General features: G+C 42.9%; 1 protein-coding gene across 5 annotated transcripts; it reads right to left on the reverse strand.

Moving 5' to 3' along the window:
• Positions 1–1259: 1259 nt before the first annotated feature.
• Positions 1260–27946, reverse strand: ANGEL2 (angel homolog 2). 5 transcript variants are annotated; one of them, XM_077338922.1, is made up of 9 exons: positions 27851–27946; positions 18709–19106; positions 12374–12630; positions 12012–12081; positions 9660–10081; positions 7990–8116; positions 6251–6314; positions 4427–4590; positions 1260–1695 (listed from the first exon to the last, which is right to left on the reverse strand). In XM_077338922.1, exons 2-9 carry the CDS (start codon positions 19097–19099, stop codon positions 1523–1525), a joined length of 1668 nt encoding a protein of 555 aa, XP_077195037.1. In that variant the 5' UTR covers positions 19100–19106; positions 27851–27946; the 3' UTR covers positions 1260–1522. The 5 variants fall into 5 exon arrangements, with proteins under 5 accessions (XP_077195037.1, XP_077195048.1, XP_077195067.1 ...); XM_077338933.1 differs by having other exon boundaries at positions 27867–27938; XM_077338952.1 differs by having other exon boundaries at positions 1260–1674; positions 27867–27934.
• Between the last annotated feature and the right edge of the window lie 37 nt (positions 27947–27983).

Below are 27983 nucleotides of genomic sequence, written 5' to 3' on the forward strand. Positions count from 1 at the left end.
GGTGTCCCACCAGATCAGAAAGATTATAAATCTACTCAATGATTTTTGAGAACCGAAGTCACTGAAGGAGGGGTCTGTGGCTCAGTAACAGAGTATCTGCTTGGGACACAGAAAGTCCAAGGTTTAACCACAAGCAGCTTCACTTAAAAGTCTTCTACTGGAGATTCTGGAGGACCACTGGCAATCTGAAGAGACAATACTGACCATGCTTGATGTTGTATACTGTAGCCTTTAAAAAGTAACACCAACATCACTTTCCCTTACAGCTGCTTGAGAAGCTAGATTTGTCACTAACTGCTTGCCTGTAGTGATCAGAAATCACTTCTAGGCAATAAGAACAAGCAGAAATTACTAACCTGGAAGCATATATGTAGATCAGTGAACATAAGAAGAGCCTTGCTGGATCAGAACAATGGTCTATCTAATCCAGCATCCTGTCTCACTTAGTGGCCAACCAGTTCTCTTTTTTTTTATTCATAAAACTTTATGCCATGTAAAGCTGCATGTTTTATACTTCTGTCTGCAAGCCTCACTCAAGAAAATGAAGAGAAACCCAACAAAAAATTTGGGCCAGACATTTGGACACAAATAGTAAAGGCAAAGCCAGCATAGTTAGGACCAAACAGTACAGGTTTTAAAAGGTGGAAACTGAGACTTTGGTCCTGGCATAAAACCTGATCCTACGAAGTGCCTCTGGCCAATTTAGCGGGCTTGGCCATGGTTAGTAATTGGATGAGAGACCAGGAAGGATGGCCAGGTTGCTATGCAGAGGAAGAAAAGGGCAAGCCACCTCTGAAAGTCTCTTGCCTTGGAAACCCCAGGAGGGGTTGCCACAAGTCAGCAGTGACTTGATTATTTTTATTGTTTTTCTTCCAAATAACCTAGACCAGCATCTATAGCTCTCTCGCTCATTTACCATCACAGGAACTCTGGAAAGGAAGTTGGGCTCCAAGAGAGTGATAAGTGCGCCAAGGTTACCCGGTGAGCTTCCAGGTGGAGTGGGGAGCTCTTTCCCCACTGGCTCCATCTCCTTATCACCCTGACAAAGTGCTTTTGATTAAACCCACCTCACAGGGCTACTGAGAGGATGAAAAGACACAGCTATATTTCATACCACCTGACAAAGTCGTTTGGAAGACAGTGGGAAAAATAAATGCACCGAAAGCATTTTGCACTCAATACAAACCTTACAAAATACTTCAGGATACTTCACAGGAAAGACACAGACAGTTCTCATTACACTACAAACTTGTCATCACTTACTCTTTAAAAAGCACTTTATACCACCTCGGTGAAAAGCAGTGACATTTTAAAAAAATACAGCACAATATTTTCCCATTATTAAAAAGGTAAAACTGCCATCTGTTTACCTTAACAGCTCCAATAATTTACAAAAGCTTTTTCAAAAAAATACAAAACACAAACCTATGAGAGAGACATGCTGTTTGAAGTTTTTTTCTGCCACTTTAGAACAGAGCAAAAAACGAGGGGGAAAATAGAAGACAGTCAATTATTTTGAGTGCTATTCTTCCAGCCGGAACTCTGCTAGGAGAGGGAGATGGTCAGAGGAGTTGGTTTCATTAGGCAGTCCATTAACCATCCACAGATCTTTTTCTGTTACAAGCGATAATCTACCTAAAAGTTTCAGTCCTCCTTCAAAAATATGTTCAGCTCCTGTAGTGGGGGAAAAAATGTCTTAACTGTGTGTTAATACATAAATTACTATGAACACGAGTGCTACATCACAAGTGGAACAATGCTCCTGCTGTAGGGACTTGGATGTACAGTATTACAGTGCTATTCTAAAACAATTAACAACCAATCTCAATTTCTGCTCTACTGAAGCACTGCATTCTGGGAGACTAGTCTCAGCTGAACCAAGGACTTCTGCCCTTAGACAGTATGCTGAACAAGTCCTAGGACATCTGATTTAACGTAATACCTACTGAGTTGTACGACACTGAAGCATTTACAGCACGGAACGTGATCATTATTCAACAGGTCTGATCTCCCATATTTCCCCCGTTCTGGTACCCCAGCATGGGTTATTCTGTACTCCACCACTGGGGCTCTTTCGGGTTAATTTAAAAATTAATAATTTCATATTGTTCTTCATAATAAAAACCTGTGTATTAGGTTTTCTGGAATCCTCAGTTTTCACTTTAAAAAGTAACTCTCCAGCCCCTTTGATTGCCAAGATATAAGGGGCAAAATAAAACTCCATGTAAAAAAGTAGATTTAAGACGAGGTCGGTAAAATGAGTACCCAGCTTGCTGGGGGGTAAATGATAATGACTGGGGAAGGCACTGGCAAACCACCCCGTATTGAGTCTGCCATGAAAACGCTAGAGAGCGTCACCCCAAGGGTCAGACATGACCCAGTGCTTGCACAGGGGATACCTTTACCTTTTTACATATACAAATATATGTAATAAAAATAGCTGTCATATGGGTGGGAGCTGGAAAATCAGAACTTCCCTGTCCACTTTATAGCTATCCAGGCTTTGCCACGATCTTGCAGAAAACGTTACAGCAGCAGGTTTGGAAAGACTGGGAGAAAAACCATCAGTGGAAATTCTTGTGGCACACAAATGCATTGCACTGATGCGGGGAAAAAACTTTCACATCATCACTGGACTCAGGGAAATATCCTGTGCGGAAGTCATACACACAGCAGGCTCAGAGAATTAGTCCAAGCCCCTCTTGCTTCAACAGTCCCACACCAAGAAGCATGTCTGCTTGAAGGAAGAAAAGGGACACTTTGGCACCATCTGGTGAGACACGGTGGAACTGCTATCACAACCTCAATTTTTAAGAATGAGTTTAATTCGATTACCTTTTATTTTTAACGTAGGAAAAGCAAACAAAAAAGGTAACATTCAAGCAACTTTTCAGGGAAAACTGTTCACCCAAAACAGAATAGATCTGTGAACTTTTCTTGTAATTGGGCACTTCTTGTTTGACCTGAATAGCGGCTTGATTTGCAAAAGAGATGCTTCAAATATCTGTGATGGGGATGTGAACTGGCTGAGATTCAGAGGGAAAGATTGGAGTTGCAGTAGAAAGCTCAATGGGAAAGTGGACAGAGAGTGGCAGCTGTGAAGAATCCAAGCTCTATTTTGTGGAGAGTGAAGATAAAAAGGCCAATGCAGTAATGCCGTTCTGTTCCGTGCACAGAACTACGATGCAGCCTCATTTGTATACTTACGGCTGTCCTATCACAAAAAGGATACAACAGCATTCAGATAAATGATTAAAGGGTTAGAGAATTTCTTCTATGAGGAAACAGTGTCTTGAGACTTTTCAATTTAGAAAGAGATGACTAAGGGAGTATGTAATAGTTATTTATAAAGTTATTTATTGTGTGAAGGAAATAGAGAGAGCGCTTCTTGTTCCTCTCTTGTAGTATTAGAACTCAGAGGCACCTAATGGAATTCAGACAGAAGAAAATACTACTTTATTCAATGACGGAAAAAATAATAGAATTCACTGCAAGTACACATAGTGATGGGCCATGAACACAGATGGATTTTGTAGAAGACAGGTTCTTGGAGAATAGGTCCATCAAGGACTACAAAACAGGTGAATAAAAGACCACGCCATATTTAGAGGCAGTAAATCTCTGAATACCAGTGCTAGGAGGCAACATCAAGGGTAGGCTCTTGTCCCTGTGCTATGCAGGACAGCTTGCTGGCCACTGTTTGAGAATGCTGGACTAGACAGACCACAGGTCTGATCGAGCAGGACCTTGCTTACAAAATTAACAGGAGATGGCCACCTGACATTCCCCAGAAAGCAATTTAGGGGGCAATAAGACCCCTTACATCCAATCTTCACTGAAACTGGAGGACAAGTAGAAGAGTGTCAGCTAAAGATCCTCTGTGAGTAATGTCTCTCTAGAACACTTGGGAGGGGCCTTTTACTGAATCATGGACTTCTCAAAATGAACTAATTCATTTGATAGCTAAAAGTTTGTGACGGTTCGTGGTTCATGAAATTTGCATGTCACAAACCATTTTCCTGGCTCGTGCCCAGCCTGTATTTTGACCACTGCTAGTTGGCGAGCCTAAAATCAAACCATGCAAGGAACGGGGTCATTATATCAATGACAATGGATCTAAGGACACTTGTCAGAGAATTATGTAAGTGTAAAATTATTGGTACAATGCTGTTGCTTGATGAACTAGGAATGTAGCCTTATTAAAACTAGTGAGTTGGGTTTGACAGGGCAGAGCTAATACCCAAACCAATCTCTTCTTTTCCTGTTGTGACCCATGATGGCAAAAAAAGATATGGCTGCATCCAACAGCAGCTTCATGCTTTATGTACAGATGTTTTGAAAGGATTTTGGCACACTGGATATTGGTATCTATTTGGTACATGTGGTAAGGATGCAGTTCTCCCACAGTTGTACGAGATTTCCTCACCTGGTTGCTCAGACATGTTGTCCCTTGCTTCAGAGTAGAAGATGTAATCTACAGTGACTGCACCTCTTGAGTGGCAAGTCGTTACTTCTGGAAGTCCATGATCAGGCAAATAATGAGTGTAGGCCGAAGACAACTGAAAACTGTGGTGTAAATCTGTAGGTAATCTAAACAGGAAAAGTATTTTTGAGTGTCCATTACTAAAAAAAATGATCACAGGAGAAGTCATGTCTACACTAGAGAATTCTGCAGATTCATATGGTCATCAAAATGTATTAAAAGTAATGGGTTACTTGAGAAAAACAAAACAAAAGGGTTTTTATTGTAGTCTTCCTTGCATAAGGACCTTGTGCCACATCCCATGTTGTTTCTGGGGATGCCCTGACCTTCAGGAACACTTTTCTGGATGCTGCAATAGGCTGCAGAAAGCAGGAGGTAGTACAAATCCTTTCCACAGACAGAGGGCTGCTCACACCTCTTTCGGTTCCAACCTCATCTCCCCCTCCCCAACCTTTTAAAGTCATTCATAAGAAAAGCTTTACTTATTTTCTTGCCTTCAGGAAAACAATTCCAGACTGGCTTTCATTTATCTCAGATGTACTCCCTTTGCTTGAATCATCCACTTTCTTGACTGTTCCTGGTTTTAAGAAGCTTTTTGTATTCTGCAAAATCATTATTTGTTGCAGATAGGTTTTGATAATAAATGGCATATAAAAGTTATGTTAGTAAGCAGAAAATTTATATATTTATTACTCTTACTAGTTTCTTGGGTGAATGCCCTTCCTTGTCAGAGGAAGTGCCGGAAGATGCAGTATCACTGGGGCATTTTTTAAATTGCATTTGAGCTCTTTCTGAAAATGCAAGCTTCAGTTTGATTCCAATGTTAGAGGAAGTATATCCCCACAGGGGAGAAAAATTATTTTGGACTAGTTAGTCATGAAGCTTTTTCAAGGATGATACCATATATTTTACATATTTATACCCAGACTTGAATCAAATCTAGCTGCTGAAAAGAAAATTATTTTAATTTTGAAAGGTCCAACTGGAATAATCACTAGCAAAATTGGATCAATGACCAGTTCAGTTGTAACATTTCTATAGTACTTACCAGGGTGATTTTCAAATAATTACAGATCTGGGCAATATCAAAAGACTTTCAGGTTTAACAATACATCATGTGCCACCCTCTGCTTTTACTAGAAAGTCATTGGCCAAATATCACAATTCAAAAGAGGTAGTATATAATCTTGTGCTGTTGTTTATCTCAGTGGTCCCCAAACTTTTTATCACCGGGGACTGGTCAACGCTTGACAATTTTACTGGGGTCCCGGGGGGGGGGGGAGTCTTTTGCTGAGGGATGTCGCCACCGCCTGAGCCCCTGCTCTGCTTGCTTTCCCGCCGGTGCCCCTAACTTCCCACTGCCCACTGGGGGGTGCTGCCAGCAGCAGCTGCACAGTGCCATGCCGAGGGGAAGCCCCAGCCATGGCGGCTGCCGGTGAGCACCAAAGGTGAGCCCCCAAGGCAGCAGCCGGGGAGGAGGACGAGGAGGAGCCGCAGCCCGGTACAGAGTGATCTACGGACTGGTACCGGTCCCTGGCCTGGGAGTTGGGGACAGTTGGTTTAGCTAATTCTCTCTTTTCATGGGAGTTATATTAGACAATACCAAGCATTCCACCTAGGTTGCTACAAGCAAAAATTACGATAAAATGATGGTGTTTATCTAAAAGAATACATAGTTCCTCATTTAAACAAGTCCACCACAACACAAAGGGCCGCTTGATGGTCAGCTTGCTTGCAGGGTTCAATTGCCCAAATTTTAAAATGTACCTTTGTGATACTATCATGATCTCCTCTGAAGCTTCTAGTGTGTTTCCTTTAGCCTCTCCTCTCTCTAGAAAAAGGGGAAGAAAACATGACACATGTTAAAGGAAACAATTCCACCAAAAAAAAGGATGCGCCTGAAAGCCTGCACGCAGACAAAAATTACAGAAGTTATTTTCCTTTTTGTTGGTATGTCTCTTCCATTTTTTCCATTCCAACTGAGTAAATGTATTTCTAGCAGATAATCCCTACAAGTATCAAATTTGAACAGCAACTGTGCATTTTTTGTTTTTTTAAAGAGGTCAGTGTTCCCATGAATGCTGGTCACTATTAGCCAATATAACAGAATTAACAGCACTACTGTAAAGGAGTGGGTTAAACGATTTGCTATCGGTAAATGGCAACCCTGGTGTCTTTTCAAGAGATATTTCAAATACACTGACTTTTCAGTTTAGGGCAGTGGTCCCCAACCTTTTTATCACCGGGGACCACTCAACACAGGGGACCACTCAACGCCTTTTACTGAGGCCCGATGGGGGGGGAGGGTAGTTTACTCCTCTACTCTCAACCACTGCCCTAACGCTCTCTGATTGCTATGGTAATATTTAAACTTCCCTTCAAAATAAGATACAGACATGCCACAACAATGAACATAAGGAACATTATATTTTCATGGAAATTTTAACTCATGACAATGACAAATCAATGGGAACCTTGAGCTTGTTTCTCTGCAACGAAATAGTGATGGGAGACAATGACACCTGAAGTGTGTTGTAAAGGGCTGGGGGGGGGGGTGAAGTAAAGGGCCAGGGGGGGGGAAGGCGTCCTTCGGGGCCCACCTCCAATTAGTTGAAGGACCACATGTGGTCCGTGGCCCACAGGTTGGGGATCGCTAGTTTAGGGGACAGACTCCATGCTAGGATAATGGTGGAGTACATCCTAATTCATGTCTTATTATTCCCTCTTGAAGAATATGGGTGGTGATTACAAAAGAGAGCAGATGCAGTGTTATGACTGTGGCTTATTCACTCACAGAAAACATACCTATGAACTGAAATGCAATAGAATGGAAGGAAACAAGAACCCTGGTCGGCTATGGTGAATTTACATCAGGGTTCCTGTTCATGTCCAAGGAAATAACAGAAAAAAGAACCTATCCTAGGCTATAATAAACAATTTCACAATAAATGTAATTAAACATGTCTAATCTCTTCTTTTAATAGAACAACCAAAACGGCCTCCAGATTAAAACCATTTTCAAGTGAGTTTTCATCAGTGGTTGTTTTTCAACTTAAATGTTTGCTAATGAAGTCCTTTGGCTCACAGGTACGGGGAAGTTAGTCAAAAGGGGAACAGTCTTTAGACTAGACTTCCCCGTACCTGTGAGCCAAAGGCCACACATATATTGTTTAAGTCCTGCCAAGAAGAATTGATCCTATTGAAGGACTTCATTAGCAAACATTAAGCTGAAAAACAACCAGTGATGAAAACTCACTTGAAAACGGTTTTAATCTGGAGGCCGTTTTGGTTGTTCTATTAAAAGAAGAGATTAGACACGTCTAGTTACATTTATTGTGAAATCGTTTATTATAGCCTAGGATAGGTTCTTTTTTCTGTTATTATACTCATTTCGAACCGTCCTTTTTTTCGTTTGTGTGCCTGGGACCCCGTGACTAACACAGTAAATATTTTGAGGTGTATAAACAATATTGTCAGAGGAGGAGACAGTTTACAGTTGAATGTACCTCTTTCTTTTTCTAGTTGCTTCTGTTGTTCCTCATACATGCAGTCCTGAGATATGCCAAGGCTTTGAGGCCAAATGGGAATAGAGAGTATCCTTTTACCCTTAGGAGACTGTTCCTGCCCAGACACCTTAAACAGACAACAACCAGCAAGAAATGCAAACATTTTTAGAAGGGGTTCAATATTCATTGCCACTTAAAAAACAAAACAAAAACAGGCTACGTAGAAGCAACTTGGGTCCAGTCATGCACATTCTGGGATGCTGCCTTGAACCACAAAAAACGGTGGGATATAAACGTTTTAATAAGTAAGTAAAGTTGCAGAAACTGTTTTGGAGCTCCTCACAGTCAGTATGGGACATTATCCTCTTCAATAAACTAGTCTAACCTACCACTTGGGTACCACATAGCTCATTCTTGGCTCCAGATCACTTGTGAATATTAACTGGCCTATTCTGATACAGATAATTCAGGGATCTGTTTAGTAAACTGAAGTCTGTCATGTTTATTCTCCCCTGGTTTCTACTATAACCAGTTCTTTTCATACATACACAAAAAAGAGAGAAAGAATAGACTCCGATCCCATAACTACTCTTTAGTATTCTTTGATAAAGTAGGCAAAAGTTTCTTAAACAGAATAAATTTCAGTATTAAAAAATTATCAGCCTTTAATATTTATCACATCCAATTATCAGTCTTTCCTTGCCTGTAGAGCCTCTCTGTACTACATACACATATTAGTTTTGTACAAATTAGCTGAAACAGCTTTCCCAAGAACTGTGGGAAATGTAGTTTTGTGAGAATTTGTTAACAGTCTCTAAGGCCCTCACTGACACACACTTCCCTGAGAAAAGAAATGCATTTTAAACCTGTTTAAGCCTGTTGCACGGATGTATTCTTTGTGATCCTCCTAATGTACCTTAACCACTGTTTACCCCATCTTCTCAGTTGACCATATACATAAAAAATGAGTAGTTGTTCTGAAAGGCAATGTCACAGTAACATCAGTTAGTTTAAGGATGCCATGGCAATTTTTTTTGCTACAGATCAGCACATTCTTAGTATATATCTACTTCTTTAATTTCATTCTATTTATGTTCAGATTTGTTATTATGCTTTTCCTCCAATAAATTGCCTCTAATAGGTTATGCTATTTTATATCCATAACTACCCTCCCAAGTAGATTAGCTAAGAGGCAGTGGATTGGACTAAGTCAACCACAGAGCTTTGTACTTGAGTCGGGATTTGATCTTCCATTCACTACATCAGTGCTTTCCCATCTTTCTAGTTTGGGGAAATACTGTATATCCTCTTGTCAACTCTAGAATTCTTGAGCATCTGCCATAGATCTGAGGACATGTTCTAAGACCCATAAAGGATTCCTAGAGCACGTTGCAGGAGAAAAATAGTGGAGGTGGTCAACTGATTTTTCAGGAACTTGTTCACCATTACTGATAGTCTATTGAGGAAGTGACAATCAGTTCCAAGGGTCAGGGTTCCCTGAAATACAGATACTGAATTGCATCCCTGCAACCTTGGACCAAGCAGAACACTACCGCACAAGCAGCACAGTTTTCAAGAAAATGCCATTATTAGTAATGGGGGGTAGGGGCACCTAGTTCAACATTATATAGAGCCAACCAACATCAGTTCCTTAGCAAATTGATACCTACTTTCCCTATAGGAAGTCCTTCATAGTTCAGTTTTCCTTCCCTTAAGAAATTGTAGAGCGGAGAGTACGGGACAGAGTTAAAGTCACCACAGAGGACAAGGGGACAGAAACGTCCATCTTCTTTAAGGGCCACGTTGGTAATTTCGGCCAGCAGCATTGCTAGTTGGGTCAGCTTAATGTCCCCTCGTCTTGGGTTGTACAGCAGATGAGTGTTGGCCACACATATAGCTGCAGTGGCTTTACAGTGAGACCGAGGCTGCAGGAGCACAACCAACCCCACATTATCTCGGTCTAGCAGTGGGATATTGCGGCGGAAGAATTCCACTGGATTCGAGGAGAGCAGGCTAAACTTGGAGGTCTTGAAGCAAATAGCACAGCCGTCAGGTTTCCTTCCTGTCCTCATCTTGTATTCGCAATGGTAGCCTGCATAAGAGGATTTCAAGATTCAGTCTGACTGGTTTCAAGAACTGTTGAGTGTCTCCATTTGCAGTGTTGACTGTGTGAGCTACTGACTGCTGTGACTTCCAAAGAAGAATCACAAAATCCCTTGCAATTCTCAGGTATATCAGAGTTAAACAGATGTCTCTTAAAGAGAGTTTGTTAATAAGAAGGCTGTCAATGGTTTATACTGATTTTGCAACAATCATCAGCTTTAATATTACTCCTCTCATTTTCTGCCCAATATGATGTGTGCCACGCTTCACTTTGGGAAAGTGCACTATGAGTTCAATCCAAACACCTGTGCTTCCAAAATCCAACTCTTCCTGACTCCAAGACTGATAAAAGTGACCACTATTTAAACATCTTTATCTGTTTTTTGAAGTGACCAATGCCACTTATTAAAACAACAAACAAGCTGGAACAAATGTCCAAACTACTGGAACAAATGGCCAAAGAATATAAATATTCAATATTATGAAAATTCTGGCATTGAATTATAAACAAAAGTTTTAAAAACTATTTAATTGAAAAAGGAAAAAAAATGACAGATTAAAGGAATAAAATCTACACAAGAGGACAAATATTCTCCTTCCCTGTCTAACTAGGAGGCTTGGAAACACAGAGTCCTTCAGAAATTTTCTTGAGCTTGAGTCTTCATGGCATGACTCAAAATAGCAGCAGATTTTTCTTCCAGAGAATAAAGAGCAGCCACAGACAACGTAGTAGAGTTATCCTGGCAAGCACCTTCCCCCACACTATAACATCTGATATCCTTTCAAACAACAGGTCCAGATCTACTTGAGCTTCCCAGCAGATTGTATAGTTAAGACTGGATGGCAACCTGATCCTACAGGTAATGAGACAATCTTAAGACAACTGGTTACAAGGTAGGTTATTCAAATCCAGCCCTTCTAAGTGTCTAGAGCAGCTTTTTCAACCTTTGGCCCATGGAAAGGCCCCTGAAATAATTTTTCAGACTTCGAGGAGCCCTGGAAGTGATGTCAGCTGGCCATGTCTGCCTGCCACACCCCCTGGAAGAGACATGTCACCAGAAGTGATATCACCATCCATGTTGACAGGCAGGCTCAAAGAGAACTGAGGAGGGGAGAGAGAGGAGGCAGCTTAAGATGGGAGTAGGCATGCAGGCTTGCCCCCCCTCCCAAGTGCACAAACCACGAGAGAGCTCACTCATGCTCGGGGAGAGGGAGCAATGAAAATGGCTGCTTCCCTAGCTTGTGGCTGAGTCCATTAAGGCAGGAGGTAAAAGGCTGTAGACCCACTCTGAAGCTCCCTTGGCGGTCTGCAGACCCCTGGTTGGGAAACCCTGGTCTAGAGCCACTGCTTAGACAAAGACGTTTCTGGCTACTTCACACCTTCGGTGGTATGTCAGGAAAAGGACCAAGGGTCCATATAGTCTAGAATCCTGCTTGCTGTAGTGTCCAAAAATTACCCTGGGAAGCTCAATATGCTCAACCTTTGTCAGCTGCTGCCCTTCAGCAACTGGCAATCAGAAGCCTTCAAGTATGGAGCTTTCATTTAACCATTAGCACTACAACCGCTGATAGACTTTCCCTCCATTACATTTGTATTGGACCCTTTTAGCTTAAACTCTGACATCTATATCAACACAGGAAGAGGTGGCTATTCAGTTTTGATACTTTTTCGAAAGTCTAAGTGGGGCATGGTACTACTGCACACAGGCTGAGGGCTGCAAGCACAAATGCTATCTAAGTAAATGACCAAAAAACTTGTGCTGCAGTAATTTATTAATACTATAGTATATGATTCTCTCCAACCCCCTGGGAATCTGAGCTCATTTAGACACCTCAAAATATGCTTCCTTTATCACACTGTGATTACAATTTACTTATAATGAGTAATAACTTGTGAGTTTTTAAATAGCATATTATACCTAAGGCTTCCAAACTGGGCTTGATTTCGGATCCATACTGGTCTTCTTGGACCTCCTGTAAACAAAGTACCTGAGGAGGAAAAGTATACTTATCAACTTCTAAGACCCAAAATTTCTGGGAGAGAGTACTACCGACACACATATCAAGGTCATTCCAAGTCCTGCTAATAGACACTGGATCATTTGACACAATATGTTATTGCTAAAAGGGTGTTTATCTCATTCACAGTTTGCACTGTACAGTGTGCACCTGAGAATATCATGTGAAATAGAGCTGTAACTGCTTACATTCTGTAATGGAGACCCCCTGCTAAGTATAAATTGCTTTCTTAGTGAAAACTGTGGGGTAGCTTTCCACTTACATCTGCATCCAGCCGTTTGATGTCTAAGAGAATGTTGGGAAACCGATAGTTCCAAGATAGTATTTGGTGCCTGCAGTGTTTATACAGGTGGGAGTTGTCTTCTAACAAATCCTGGGAAAGGATGTTGTATGACATCACAGTGAAATCAAACTTTTCCTGCAGGTCTTTATTGTCCTGGCTAATCTGCTTATCCTCTTCAAGGATCTTCATTTTTTTACTCTGCTGACAATAATATTCCCAGGATCTTTTGATCACACCTGTTGAAACAGCAGTCCGAAAGAAAGAAAACTGTTGGCATTAATAATTTTGATGGAAAAGTTTAGATTATATTCATATAATTATTTTCTCTTATTGAGAGCTCATTAAAACACTGATAGCCTGCATAAAATGCAAAGGAGGAAAAATGGATGCTAAGCAATGAATGTGAAAATAACTTACATATTCTAACAATCAATGTGCATAAATAAGCAACAATAATCTTGATATGGATAAAGCCTTGTTCACAAACATGGGTACAGAGCTAAAGATATGGGCATCTGGAGTTTTGCAGTGATCCTGTCTCTTATCCTGAATTGTTGTGCCATTTGTTCCTTCTAACTGAGGCAGAACTCCACTGGACTATACATGTACTATAATGTCTACCAGAGCAGCAGTCCTGGATTCAACTGGCCCACAGCCCTGGCCACCATGGATGTAAAGCATATTTAGGATGCAAAGAAAAAGACAGCAGGCTTTATAACATATTATACATTATACAAATGCATTCATTGCAGGGATGATAATTAGACCAGGAAGTTCAGGAGTGAGCTACAAATCTAGAACTACAACAAAATGTTGTTAAAAACAAGAGAAAGTTGAAAGAAATGTCTGTCCAAAGTCACCCAAGTAAGTTTACAGATAAGGTAGCCTGATGGAAATGTTGCCAGAGTAGACGCTGTCCCATTATTTCCCAGAGTACTTCTGGTTCACCACTGAAAGAAGGGCTACTTGGTGTCTATAAAGCAGAAAAACAGGAGAACCCTGGAGTTTAGCATAGATTCTATACGCATGACTGCAATGACCAAGATTCTCTATAGTGGAATATTATTTAATAGGCAGAACCATATTTGTAAAAGTTTACATCTCCATTCTCCACTGCATCCACATGTCCAAACCAAACAAGCAAAACAAGACAAAAAAAGATAGCCCCATTTAGCTACTATTATTTATAGTATTTCCCCCTTCAAGGATCGCTGCCTTGTTGTGGCAAGGGGGCTTGCGTAGTTCAGTGAAGCTATGAGCTATGCCGTGCAGGGCCACCCAAGACGGACAGGTCATAGCTGAGAGCTCTGACAAAAGGTGATCCACTGGAGAAGGCAATGGCAAACCACTCCAGTATCTTTGCCATGAAAACTCTATGGACAGTTCCAATAGGCATAACGATATGACGCTGGAAGATGAGCCCCTCAGGTCGGAAGGTGTCCAATATGCTACTGGGGATGAGCAGACGGCTAGTACGAGTAGCGCCAGAATGAATGAAGCGGCTGGGCCAAAGCCGAAAGGACGCTCAGTTGTGGAAGTAACTGGTGGCGAAAAGACAGTCCGATGCTGTAAAGATTTTTATTCCATAGGAACCTGGAACGTCAGATCCATGAATCAAGGCAAGCTGGACGTGGTTAAACAAGAAATGAGAAGACTGAACATCGACATTTTAGGAATCAGTGAACTAAAATGGACAGGAATGGGTGAATTTAATTCAGATGACCATCAGGTATACTACTGTGGACAAGAATCTCGCAGAAGAAATGGAGTAGCATTCATAATCAATAAGAGAGTAGGAAAAGCAGTCTTGGGATACAATCCCCAAAATGACAGAATGATCTCAGTTCGAATCCAAGGCAAACCATTCAACATCACAGTGATCCAGGTCTACGCCCCAACCACTGCTGCTGAAGAGGATGAAGTTGATCAGTTCTATGAAGCCCTACAACACCTTCTAGAAGCAACGCCCAAAAATGATGTGCTTATCATCATGGGGGATTGGAATGCTAAAGTAGGAAGCCAAAAGATAACCGGGATAACAGGCAAGTTTGGCCTTGGAGTACAAAATGAAGCAGGGCACAGGCTGGTAGAATTTTGTCAAGAGAATACAATGGTCATAGCAAACACTCTTTTCCAGCAACCCAAGAGACGACTCTACACATGGACATCACCAGACGGTCAACACAGAAATCAGATTGACTATGTGCTCTGCAGCCAAAGATGGAAAAGTTCTATCCAGTCAATAAAAACAAGACCAGGAGCTGATTGTGGTTCAGATCATGAGCTTCTTGTTGCAAAATTTAGGCTTAAATTGAAGAAAGTAGGGAAAAGCACTAGGCCACTCAGGTATGAACTAAATCATATCCCTGACGAATACACAGTGGAGGTGACAAATAGATTTAAGGAATTAGATCTGATAGACAGAGTGCCTGAAGAACTATGGACGGAGGTTCGCAACATTGTACAAGAGGTAGCAACTAAAACCATCCCAAAGAAAAAGAAATGCAAGAAATCAAAATGGCTATCTGAGGAAGCTTTACAAATAGCTAAGGAGAGAAGGGAAGTGAAAGGCAAGGGAGAAAGAGAAAGATACACCCAATTGAATGCAGAATTCCAGAGAAAAGCTAGAAGAGATAAGAATGCCTTCTTAAATGAACAGTGCAAACAAATAGAAGAAAACAATAGAATGGGGAAGACCAGAGATCTTTTCAAGAAAATTGGAGATATGAAGAGAACGTTTCATGCAAAGATGGGTATGATAAGGGACCAAAATGGTAGGGACCTCACAGAAGCGGAAGAGATCAAACAAAGGTGGCAAAATTATACAGAAGAACTATACAAGAGCGAGCTTAACATCCCTGATGACCACAATGGGGTAGTTACTGACCTGGAGCCAGACATCCTGGAATGTGAAGTCAAATGGGCCTTAGGAAGTCTGAGCAACAATAAAGCTAGTGGTAGTGACAGCATTCCAGTTGAACTATTCAAAATCTTAAAGGACGATGCAGTAAAAGTGCTACACTCAATATGCCAGCAAATTTGGAAAACTCAACAATGGCCACAGGATTGGAAAAGGTCAGTTTACATTCCAATCCCAAAGAAGGGCAATGCCAAAGAATGTTCAAACTACCGCACCATCGCACTAATTTCTCATGCTAGCAAAGTTATGCTCAAAATCCTACAAGCTAGGATCCAGCAATATGTGGACCGAGAACTTCCAGAAGTACAGGCAGGATTTCGAAGAGGCAGAGGAACTAGAGATCAAATTGCCAACATACGCTGGATCATGGAGAAAGCTAGGGAGTACCAGAAGAACGTCTACTTCTGCTTCATTGACTATGCTAAAGCCTTTGATTGTGTGGAGCACAACAAATTGTGGCAAGTTCTTAAAGAGATGGGAATACCAGAGCATCTTATTTGTCTCTTGAGAAATTTATATGCAGGTCAAGAAGCAACAGTGAGAACTGAACATGGAATCACTGACTGGTTCAAAATTGAGAAAGGAGTTCGGCAAGGCTGTATACTGTCGCCTTGCCTATTTAACTTGTATGCAGAGCACATCATGAGAAATGCGGGATTAGAGGAGTCACAAATTGGGATCAAGATTGCAGGGAGAAATATCAACAACCTCAGATATGCAGATGATACCACTCTAATGGCAGAAAGTGAAGAGGAACTAAAGAGCCTGTTGATGCGGGTGAAGGAGGAGAGTGCCAAAGTTGGCTTGAAACTCAACATCAAGAAAACAAAGATCATGGCATCCGGCCCTCTCAATTCCTGGCAAATAGAAGGGGAAGAAATGGAGATAGTGACAGATTTTATTTTCCTGGGCTCCAAGATCACTGCAGATGGGGACTGCAGCAAAGAAATTAAAAGACGCTTGCTCCTGGGGAGGAAAGCTATGGCAAATCTAGACAGCATCCTAAAAAGCAGAGACATCACCCTGCCAACAAAAGTGCGTTTAGTCAAGGCTATGGTCTTCCCAGTTGCAATGTATGGCTGCGAAAGTTGGACCATAAGGAAGGCCGAGCGTCAAAGAATTGAGGCTTTTGAACTCTGGTGCTGGAGAAGACTCTTGCGAGTCCCTTGGACTGCAAGGCGAACAAACCAGTCAGTCCTAGAGGAGATCAGCCCTGACTGCTCTTTAGAAGGCCAGATCCTGAAGATGAAACTCAAATATTTTGGCCACCTCATGAGAAGGAAGGACTCCCTGGAGAAGAGCCTAATGCTGGGAGAGATCGAGGGCAAAAGAAGAAGGGGACGACAGAGAATGAGGTGGATGGATGGAGTCACTGAAGCAGTAGGTGCAAACTTAAATGGACTCCGGGGAATGGTAGAGGACAGGAAGGCCTGGAGGATCATTGTCCATGGGGTCGCGATGGGTCGGACACGACTTCGCACATAACAACAACAAATTTATAGTATTTATAGTATAAATAATAGTAGCTAACTTGCCTCCATACTAGGGATGGGTATGAACCAAAAAATGCTATGAAATCGCCTTGGTTCATGCTCCCTGAACTGAGGTCTGGGGAAGGCATCTACCCTGAACTTTCATGGAGTTTTGTCTAGTTCAGGGCTTGCCTGGCAACCATTTTACGCTGAAAGGAGAAGGGAGTGAATGCTGTTGTCAGCCAAAAATGGCTATAAGCCATTTCAGCATACCAGTTTACTTCTCTTGTTTTCTAAGGGAGAGAAGGGAACTGGTGCACAGAAATGGCTGCTGCGGGACAGCCCAACACACTCTAAGCCAATCACACAGGAAGTAGGCTTCGCCCTACTTTTAAGCAAGGAGAAGTGAAACCGACTGGCACAGACTGGACCAGTTCATTTTGGGAGTTAGAGTTCAGGAACACCGCAAATTAGAATTTTCCAGTCTGTGCCCCCATCACATCTGGTTTGGACTTCAGTGTGTGTGCCTGCGTGAACTGAATTCACCTTTGACTAATGGTACACACTCTGCAGTAGGTGGAGAGCCATACTTGCAATTACTGTCAACCCAAAGAGCCACACTTCTAAGTCTGGCATGAGGCCAAGTGCATTGAGGAAGGCTGGCAACTTACCAAAAGTTGTGAGTCAGATACATTCTCCATTGTCAGTCACATACTCCATTGAGCAAGGGCCTTATATTTTCTGAAACATGGGACAGGTGGTACAAGGGGAATGGTCCTCAGAAGAGCCACATGTGGCTCCTGAACCAATGGGTATCACAGCCATAAAGTCATGGAATGATGGGACTGTTTCTGCACTGGGAATTTTGCTGCTCCCGCTCCTGTGTGGGAGCACAAATCCAGGGTGGAGAAACCTGCCCCAACTCAAACTCCAGCCTGCAGCCTGGTGTGAAGCCTCCAGTGCAGAAACAGTCACAGCTTCCTCAAAATAGTTTGAGCTGATATGCATGTTATTCTGGCTCCATTTTATTCTGGCTATAATTCCATGAAGTTGGTTAGGGAAAGAGATGGGGAGTGCTGCAAGACCACAGAATGAACTTCATGTTACCATGGGGACTTAAGCTGTGGAGTCTTGGGTTCAATACTTCTTTGTGTCATCTGTCTTAACTCTCAGTGACAAAGGCAAACTATAAATGAAGGAAATAAAGGATCCACAAAATGAAGAAGAAGAAGAGTTGGTTCTTATATGCCGCTTTTCCCTACCTGAAGGAGGCTCAAAGCGGCTTACAGTCGCCTTCCCATTCCTCTCCCCACAACAGACACCCTGTCGGGTGGGTGAGGCTGAGAGAGCCCTGATATCACTGCTCAGTCAGAACAGTTTTATCAGTGCCGTGGCGAGCCCAAGGTCACCCAGATTGTTGCATGTGGGGGAGTGCAGAATCGAACCTGGCATGCCAGATTAGAAGTTCGCACTCCTAACCACTACACCAAACTGGCTCTCTATGAGCTACAGCTAGGGTTGTCAGACCACCCTGGGATCTTTGGAAGCAGGTCAAGGAGTGGAACCAATGTCTTGTTATGCATCAGTGTCATTTCTAGGTGATAACCCAGAAGTGACATAAGTGTGTCAGGTGATGCTCTGGATTTAACCCAAAACTCTGTTGAAACTTGCAAAAAATGTTTTCCCCCCCCATAGACACATTGCATAACAGCATTTCTTCCTCCCACACTTTTCCTGCTGGCTGAAATGAACAGGGGGATGGGGTGTAGGAGGGTCCAACCACTGGTAGGTGTTTTCTTGAAGCCTACCTACAGCTCTACACTGGCTGTACTACTCACACTGGCTTTTTATATCCTGATGGATAACACACACTTTAAAAACATTTTGAAGAGTTTACCAAGACAGTAAAATTATCACATTACCTTTTGGTTTTGGAAGGCTTTCTTCTTCATGTTGAGGTTCATTATGAAACAGTGAAGCTTCATTTGGAAAAGAGGTAACCAATGCTTCATTAGGACTGCAGCTAATGTCCCGGTCCTCACTACATCTCCTTCGTTTTGGTGTTGGCTCATCACCTTCAGATTTCATCTTAGCAGGACAGAGATGAATGGGACAGTTTCGTATATGATTGGAAGGCTTTCTGTTCCAGCTTACCAGGAAATCCTGAGGGTTCAAGTGTGAGCACCAAACCCAAGAACAGTATTCAGTCCACTTTACACACTTATATGTTTGCCCATTCTGGTAGACTCTTTGAGCCAGATTCCAATGGGCAATCCAATCTCTGCCCAGCCGCTGTAGGGGCCGGGACAGCATGGGATATCTAGAAACAAAGAGAGATTAGTAAAGCTTCTTGCCTGTGAGATACAGTAATAATAAGAATTTTGGACAAAGTCTCTAAAGGTTTAGTTGATTGCTGCCACAAAATTTATAACAGTCTTTCTGCATCCACCCAGTGCTTCCTCAACAGAGCAGCTTTGGACATTGCACACAAACATTATTAGCTATCCATACAGCCTCATTTTGCTTCTCTGTAACACTTCGGGAAAAAAAGAATTTGGGTAAGAAATTTGTATTTTTTCCTATGGTCTGCACACCATTTTCTTCACAGCAATCCTATCAACAAACATTGCCAGCCAAAAATGGAAGAGGCTGAACAGGCACCTGGTAAGGCTTGCTTATAATGGCTAAAACAACTGAAAAGGAAGGCTTTTAAAATTTCTTTTTACAAATGTGAGAGGCGCTTCAGGGCAGCCTGATTAGAAAGTGAATCTCAAAGAAAACAGTTGGATATTTGTCCAAACGAAAGACAGTGTGTTGCAGGGTGTGTGGACCATTTTACTAGTACCTGCCTACTTTGCTTTGTGAGAGCCAGTGTGTTGTAGTGGCTAGAATGTCAAACTAGGATCTGGGAGACCCACAGATGAACCGTCACTATGCCATGGAAGCCTCCTGTGGGATCAGTCACATACTCGCAGTGTTGTGGGGATAAAACGGAAGAGCGGAAGAGGAGCTAGGCTTTTATACCCTGCTTTTCATTCCCTGAAGGAGTCCCAAAGGGGCTTCCAAGCCCTTTTATCTTCCTCTCCCCACAGCAAACACCCTGGGAGGTACATGGGGCTGAAAGAGCTCTGAGATAACTGCTCTGCAAGAACAGCCCTGAGAGAATTGTGACTGAAAATGATATAAGTTGCTTTGGCTTCCCTCTGGGGGAAAAACATGGGGTGGCTTATAAACGAAGTAAAATAAAAACTGGGTGAAAGATAAAAAATAAACTTACAATTTTTTATGACTGAAATATTAAATATTGTTCTTCTCTTTAAAAATAGGCTAATTAAAATTAAGCCCGAATTCAATTTAACTATTTAAATAAAACTCCTTAAAGGCTGCTTTTAGAATCACAGGAAAAATATTTTTGAAGTGAAGCATAAATGTAGCACTACAGGTCATATAGTAATAATTTAAAGCTACCTTCTCTTGGTTATTTACATCATGATTTAAATCACATAGCCACAAAATACTGTTACATTTCAGAATCTCAGCTTCTTCTAAAGAGTTCTTATGACTATACAGTTCTTATGACTGCTAGTTCTTATTATACAGATTTTGATATAATGACATGCTAAAAGACAAGCAAGCAAGTAACAACTAGCCAATTCCTTTATTCCAGTGCACATTTCCAAGTCTATAATGCCACATGGTAACTTGCCTGCTAGGTACCAAGATTGTGGTCATAGAGCACTTTGTAGGCAGGCATATACCTAACATAAGAGAGGAGTTAGCAGTCATTGTGCAAATCGGCACCAATGATATTGGGAAATGCAGGTGTGTGGTCCTGGAGAATAAATTTATACCGGGTAATTCTAACAGGTAATTATCGACCCATCAGCTTGACAACTGTAGCTGGCAAAATTTTGGAACATATCATCGGACGGTCTTTGAGCAGCTAGAATAGAGAGCTGTGATTTTTAAGACTCAGCACGGGTTTCGCAAGAACAAGTCATGTCAGACCAACCTTATCTCTTTTTTCGAGAAAGTGGCTACCTTGCTGGATCAGGGGAATGCTGTGGACAGAGTTTATCTGGATTGCAGTAAAGCTTTTGGTGATAAGGTTCCACATGATATTCTTGTTGACAAGTTGGTAAAATGCAGTATGGATCCTAATTCTGTCAGGTGGATCAATAACTGGTTGACAGATCGTACCCAAAGGGTACTTGTTAATGGTTCAGCATCCTCTTGGAGAAGAGTGACAAGTGGAGTGCCCTAGGGATCTGTCCTTGGTTCTGTGTTGTTCAACATATTTATAAATGATTTGTATGAGGGATTAGAGGGGATACTTATTAAATTTTCAGACCATACTAAACTGGGAGGGTTAGCAAACACAACAGAAGATGGAATCAGAATACAGGATGATCTTGATAGGCTCAAGAACTGGTCTAAACCAGTGGTTCTCAATCTGGGGGTTGGGACCCCTTTGGGGGTCGAACGATCCTTTCACAGGGGTTGTGGCAGGGCAAGCAGCTTGGCAGGGGGGGGGGGGTGCCATCCAGCCTTGTGGGGTAGATTGAGATAGAGTGTTTGTCTGTCTGGAGCAGCAGAAAAGAGCGAGACCGGCATGGTGGGACAAGAGGCAGAACTGAACTGAGAAACCCCGGAAAAAACCTGATTTTTATACAATCATGAACAATGGATCTTCACGCCATTGGTCAGTTTCAGTTTAAGAGCCAGTTTGGTGTAGTGGTTAGGAGTGTGGACATCTACTCTGGCATGCCGGATTCGATTCTGCGCTCCCCCACATGCAACCAGCTGGGTGACCTTGGGCTAGCCACAGCACTGATAAAACTGTTCTGACTGGGCAGTGATATCAGCGTTCTCTCAGCCTCACCCACCCCACAGGGTGTCTGTTGTGGGGAAAGGAATGGGAAGGTGACTGTAAGCCGCTTTGAGCCTCCATTGGGTAGGGAAAAGCAGCATATAAGAACCAATTCATCTTCTTCTTCTTCTTCTTCTTGAACACTTACATAATTTTATGGTTGGGGGGTCACCAGAACATGAGGAACAATATTAAAGTGTCATGCCATTAAGAAGGTTGAGAACCAATGGTCTAAACTAAATAAAATGAAATTCAATAGGGCAATGTAAGGTTCTGCATTTAGGTAGGAAAAACCATAGGAACCAATATAAGATGGGGGAGACTTGTCTTGGCAGTAGCATGTGCGAGAAGGATCTAGGAGTCTTAGTAGACCATACATCGAACATGAGTCAGCAGTGTGACTCGGTGGCTAAAAAGGCAATTGGGATTTTGGGCCTATCAAATGGAATATCATGTCTGGTGGTGATGGTACTGCTTCACTCTGCTCTGGTTCAGCCTCACTTGGAGTACTGTGTTCGGTTTTGGCCTCCACAGAACAAGAATATAGTGTGCCCAGAGGAGGGCAACAAAGATGGTGAGGGGTTTGGAGTCCAAGACATATGAGGAAAGGTTGGGGGAGCTTGGTCTATTTAGCCTGGAGAGGAGATGACTGAGAGGAGATCTGATAGCCATCTTCAAGTATTTAAAAGGGTGCCATATAGAGGCTGGAGCAGAGTTGTTCTTTCTTGCCCTGGAGGGACGGACCAGAACCAATGAGATGAAATTAATTCAAAAGAAATTATGTCTAAACATCCAGAAGGCGTTCCTGACAGAGCAGTTTCTCAATGGAAAAGGCTTTCCTGGGAGGTGGTGGGTTCTCTATCTTTGGAAATTTTTAAACAGAGTCTGGATAGCCATCTGATGGAAAGGCTGATTCTGTGAAGATTCAAGGGAGTGGCAGGTTACAGTGGATGATTGATAGGGCTGTGAGTGTCCTGCATAGTGCAGGGGGTTGGACTAGATGACCCAGGAGGTCCCTTCCAACTCTATGATCTTATGAAATTTAGGGTGCTAGGTAGTAGGCCTAGAACTCCAGGGTAATTTTGTCAAAACAGCTACCTGTTCCAAAACTCAAGGTAATCTAGGCAGGAATATATCAGAAGTCTCAATGGGTGGATGAAAAAGTAAATCCAGGTGGAAGATTTGTTAGGCACTGCAGAACTTTCTGGGACAAGCTGAACACGTACACAAGAGACAGGCTTCACTTGAGACCAAGAGAGAACCAGGCTATTTGCACTTAATATCAAAAAGGTGGCAGGGCAACTTCTAAACTAACTTCTGAGAAAAACAAGAATTGAAGAGGTTTGGAACAACTCATCCCAAAGGAAAGGTATGGGGAAAAGCCATTGGGAAAATATTGATGGGAGAGGCTAGAACTTGAGAACAAGAGTAAGCAATAAAGGAGGGCCTCGTGAGGAAATGAAAGGGCCAAGGGAGGTGGGATCCTTAGAAAGAGAAACAAGGTATAAGTGCCTCCGTGTCAATGCAAGTACTCGCCAAGCCAAGCTAAAGTGCTTGGTGCTCAATGACAGTATAGATTTAGTGGCCATTTCAGAAACTTGGTATGTGTGTGTGCTTGTGTGTGTGTGTGTGTAGTGGTGGTGGGGAAATCAATGGGACACTATTATTCCTGGATGTAAACACTACAGCAGGGAGGAACATGCTGGGGATGTCCTGCTCTATATCAAAGAGAGGGTTTCAGCATCTTGAAGGGCTTCATCTGGTGGGTCTGATTAGGCAAAGCATTATCGCTTAGGCAGGATCAGCAGCTGGAACATGGATGACAGCTTGGCATGTCTTTGTTGCTCAATTGCCTCCTCATAGGCCCACCATCTCATTCACTCTTGCTGGGTGGGGGAAGAATTTGGGAGACCGGTAGTCTAGAACCTGGTCCTACAAAGTGGGACATGTCCGGATGGCCCATGCTGGCTGTTGGCAGTGGGGCTGAGACTCGGGGAAGGGCGTGAGCCATCAAAGCACCCTCCTCATCAGTCAGGAACCTTCTGGCTGTGAGGCTGGGCGAGTGGCTCATGCTTGGCTCATGAAGGCGGATACTCCAGGGGCCGGGCCAATCCGGATGCACCCAGCAAACCAGATTGGCCCGCTGTAGCGGAAGAGCTGGACGGACAAGGCCGCCCAGATGGCCCTTTCAGAATTATAAAGAGCAACTTATGGTAAGGATGTGGAGCACATAAGCCGCATTAGAGCCACTGTATTTCGGAAGGGTGTCCGAAGGACTGCGTTAAAGTGAAATGATGAGAAATTGACTACTAAGCAAATTAAAAACCTATAACTGTGCAAGTCCAGATGGTATACACCCAAGGGTTCTTCAAGAACTAAAATATGAAGCTGTTAATATACTAACAAGCGAATCTAAAATTACTAAAATTGGCCTCTGTGCCAGATGACTGAAAAATAGTAGTTAGCAACCCAGTTTTATAAAGATCAGTTAGCCTAAAATCTAAACTACAGGTCAGTTAGCATAACATCTAATTCAGGAAAATTAATACAAACCGCCACATTAGACTGGGCAAGGTGCAGCATATTCTCAGAAAGTGTTCCATGATTGGAACACTGCAGAAGCCCAAAGAGTAAGCATTAACATTGTCTATACTATACAAGGCCAATTTCTGTATTCTCAGCAGCCACTCTATGTTCCTGACAGTAGGCTAGTCTATTATGGTCATTTTGAAGCAGTGGCTGGGTGGCTCAGGCAGAGTCACCTGAAACTTAACCCCTCCAAGACAAAAGTCCTGTGGCTGGGGAGAAGAGGGCAGGATCTGGAAGCATGCCTCCCATGCCTGGATGACATGCAACTGACACCTGTACCAGCTGCCAGGAATTTTGGAGTGACCTTTGATGCCTCCCTTTCCATGGAAGCTGATTTCCTTGGCAGCTGATTTCCTTGCGGCCTGGAGGGGCGGGGAGAGGGAGCCGCGGCCACCGGCATGCTGGCGGCGCAAACGCGCACACGCAGACTTGCCGCATTTGCGTCCGGCGGGGGCGCAAACACGCACGCATGGCAAGTCCGCGCATGCGCGTTTTCGCCGGGGCTGCCGCGCACGTGCGGGGCCCCGGGTCGCCCTCTCCCCGCACCCTGGCACAGCGGTCTGCAGCCTAACAAAGGTTGTGGACCACTACCTTGGGGTACTTGTGGATTGTAAACTAAACATGAGCAGGCAGTGTGATGCAGCGTTAAAAAGCACTGCAAGCAAAAGTGGCAGGTCTCGGTAACGCACACAGCTGGTTCTATTGAAAAAAAGGCTCTCCCACTAGCGCTGTTCTCGTAACGCAGAAGTTTCTGGTCTTGCCGAAATCGCAACAAAGGAGGCGATATTTTTCCGCGCTTCCTCTCGCCCCTGGCCGTCAATCAAACAGATCAGGTAATTAACTGTTGTGTTCATGCTTCCCTTTAAAAACCTGTTTTTTAAAAACCTCAAAACACCAGTAGCTCATTCGATGTATCAGAAAGACCTTTTTTGCTGTCTTAGGAGCTGGCGCTTAATCGTTTACACGCTCTTAAAGTAAAAAAAAAAAAAATACTCTACCCCAGTGCTATATCTGGCTGAAATTACGGACAGTGTCAAACCGGGAGGGGGGGGGGCTGTATTGTGCTTGGAAACTTTACGGACAATTGCTTGTGGAGGGATTTCAGCCAAAGAAGCATCGCTTATTCGTTGCTTTTGCCGGTTTAAGGAAAGAAAAATGGCAATTGCGACGCCGGAAGCTCGGGTGTGAGAGATTAGGGAGGGACATTCTTGCTACCACTATACTGAGAACGCACATGTCTTTTTCGGATGTGTTGCAGGTTGTTCTCAAGAGTCTAGAGGTTTTTTTTTAGGGGGAATCTACTTTTGTGGATCCACTTTTGTGGATTCCCTGAAAAGTGCTGCAATGAAGCGACTTTTGCGAGAGTGTTGCAGATTGTGTACAACGTTGTGAATAACAAAAAATAAATAGCGTTACACAATGGTAACACTTCAGCAACATTAACGCTATGTGGAGTGGCCCTAAGTTGTTGTTTTTTTAACCTCAGTCAAAAACAGTCAAGCTCTATCATTCTGAGGCACAGCCAGGACTACAAAATCCAAAAGAAAAGCTTAACACTGCCAGTTTTCATTTACTTTTGAGCAAAATTGTGGTTAAACCTTTCAAGTTCAGAATTTGATAGGTTCCCCCAAGGCACTAGATTAAATTGCCACTTGTATTAATTACTAGCATGTTAAACAGAAAACTTTCTGAGTGCAAGAATGCAACACATCTCCTCTGTTAACTCTGAAGAAAGAAAAAAAAGGGCTTCAGCTATCAAGTTCAGGAAACACTGGTCTTCCTTTCTTCAGAAGGTCTCAGTTTAGTTCTACCTCAAGCATTGCACCGACGTAATCTATATAGACAGGTGATTTCCAAAAAACACACTCCTTTAGAAGCGGTGACCAGTGAACTCCGTGGGTAACAAATAACACACAAGAACAGCGCTGCCGGATTAGAGCAGCAGGACCCCTGTTAAACCCCCAGCTGCAAGACCAGTGAGATGCTTCTTGGAGACCCATAGACAAGGCATGGAGGCAATCACCCTCTCTCGTTGCTTGCCGCCCCTATCCCAGCACCCAGATTGTGAAACTCTCCCTTTCACTCGGCAGGGAAGTCCTGGAGCGGCCGCTCTTCTCACCCCCACCTTTTAGGCCAACGAGACATCCCGCCCCTTCCCAGCTGGGCCCGCAGGGTTACCTCCAAGCGCGGACCCTCCTGGCAGGTTATTTGCTCCCCCCACCGAGTCCCAAGAGGGAGCATCTCAGAGGGTCGCCGGTTTCTTCAGCGCATATTCTCAAGCTCCGGCTTGCCTCCCGCAGACCAACCTAAACCCACGCAGGCGGCGATTCCTCCAGCCTACACAGCTCGTCTCTTCCTCAAACACGCTTCCCTCCCGGGCTACCGCAAGGGTGCATGGGACTTGTAGTTTTGCTTGTTACTGTTGCAAGGCTGCGAAAGAGCCGCCGAAAAGGAGCCATGTCACCTAAGGGCACTTGACGAGAAATGCAGCCGCCACCATTTTGTTGTAGGGTTCAGGAGTCACAGAACTGAAAAGTTCTGCACCTCAGCCCCGTTGTTCACATATTCAAATATATGCTGCATGTGCTGTTTGCTGCTCATATTCTAATTTCTTCTTTCTTTGTTGGCACAGACTCTACTGTATCTTTGGAGAAGTTGGCATCTGAGTAGCTTCATCTGGGGCATAACTAATCCAGAGTGTCAGCTGTAGTCTGAGTGATGATATACTCATGGAACTACAGATTTTTCTTTTATATACATCTACGTTATTGCCAGGTTCTCTTCTGATAAATCACAAATAGAAAAAAAATTAAGGTTGGTCAAGTGCATTTTAGTGTCTGAAAGGAAAAAACAAATGAAGAGCCTCAACTGCTAATTAAAGTAGATCCCAATCTGCTAAGAGATTATTGTCAAAATGAACTGATGGCTTAAGTGCACAGGGAACTTCCTGAAAGAGCTCCATAGCTCAGTAGTAGAATCTGTGAACTTTCAGCTCTAAATAAATTGCTATTTATTTTGTTGTGAAAACATCCAAAATTATCATGTGCCACTCATACCCAAAAGTTGTACCAGTGTCTCCAGGGAGAAAGGAATGGCTCAAGAAGGCGATGCCATGGTTTTAGTACATGAAATAAATATATATTACACATAATACTTAAGAAATGGAATTAAATAAATTAAGCATCATAAATACAAGCTACCGTAAAGGTATCCCCTGTGCAAGCACTGAGTCATGTCTGACCTTGGGCGACTCAATACAGGGTGGTTTGCCATTCCCTTCCCCAGTCATTACCTTTTTACCCCCCAGCAAGCTGGGTACTCATTTTAGGATGGAAGGCTGAGTCAACCTTGAGCCAGCTGCTGGGATTGAACTCTCAACCTCATGGTCAGCTTCAGACAGAATGTTGGCTGCCTTACCACCCTGCTCCACAAGAGGCTCTTACAAACTACTGCATGGGGGTGATAAAAGCTACGGTCTTTGTGTAATCTTATGTCCAAGTACATCCAATTGAGCTAGAATTTACTTTTGAGTAAGCATGCATAAAATTAGGCTACACAACAGTTAAATGCAATTTAAACAGCTAACAAACTTGCACATTAGGTACCTTATAGCTATGATACCTTCTGCGTGTACTTCTAATTGTCAATGAAATGAGAGTCAATGAATAATGAAGGCAGAACTTGGCCACTTTAAGCCAATTTAGAATACTCATGAAAATGTTTAGTGTGGTTGTCTTG

The sequence above is a fragment of the Paroedura picta genome, chromosome 1 (genome assembly GCF_049243985.1).
Source record: "Paroedura picta isolate Pp20150507F chromosome 1, Ppicta_v3.0, whole genome shotgun sequence".
NCBI lineage: Eukaryota > Metazoa > Chordata > Lepidosauria > Squamata > Gekkonidae > Paroedura > Paroedura picta.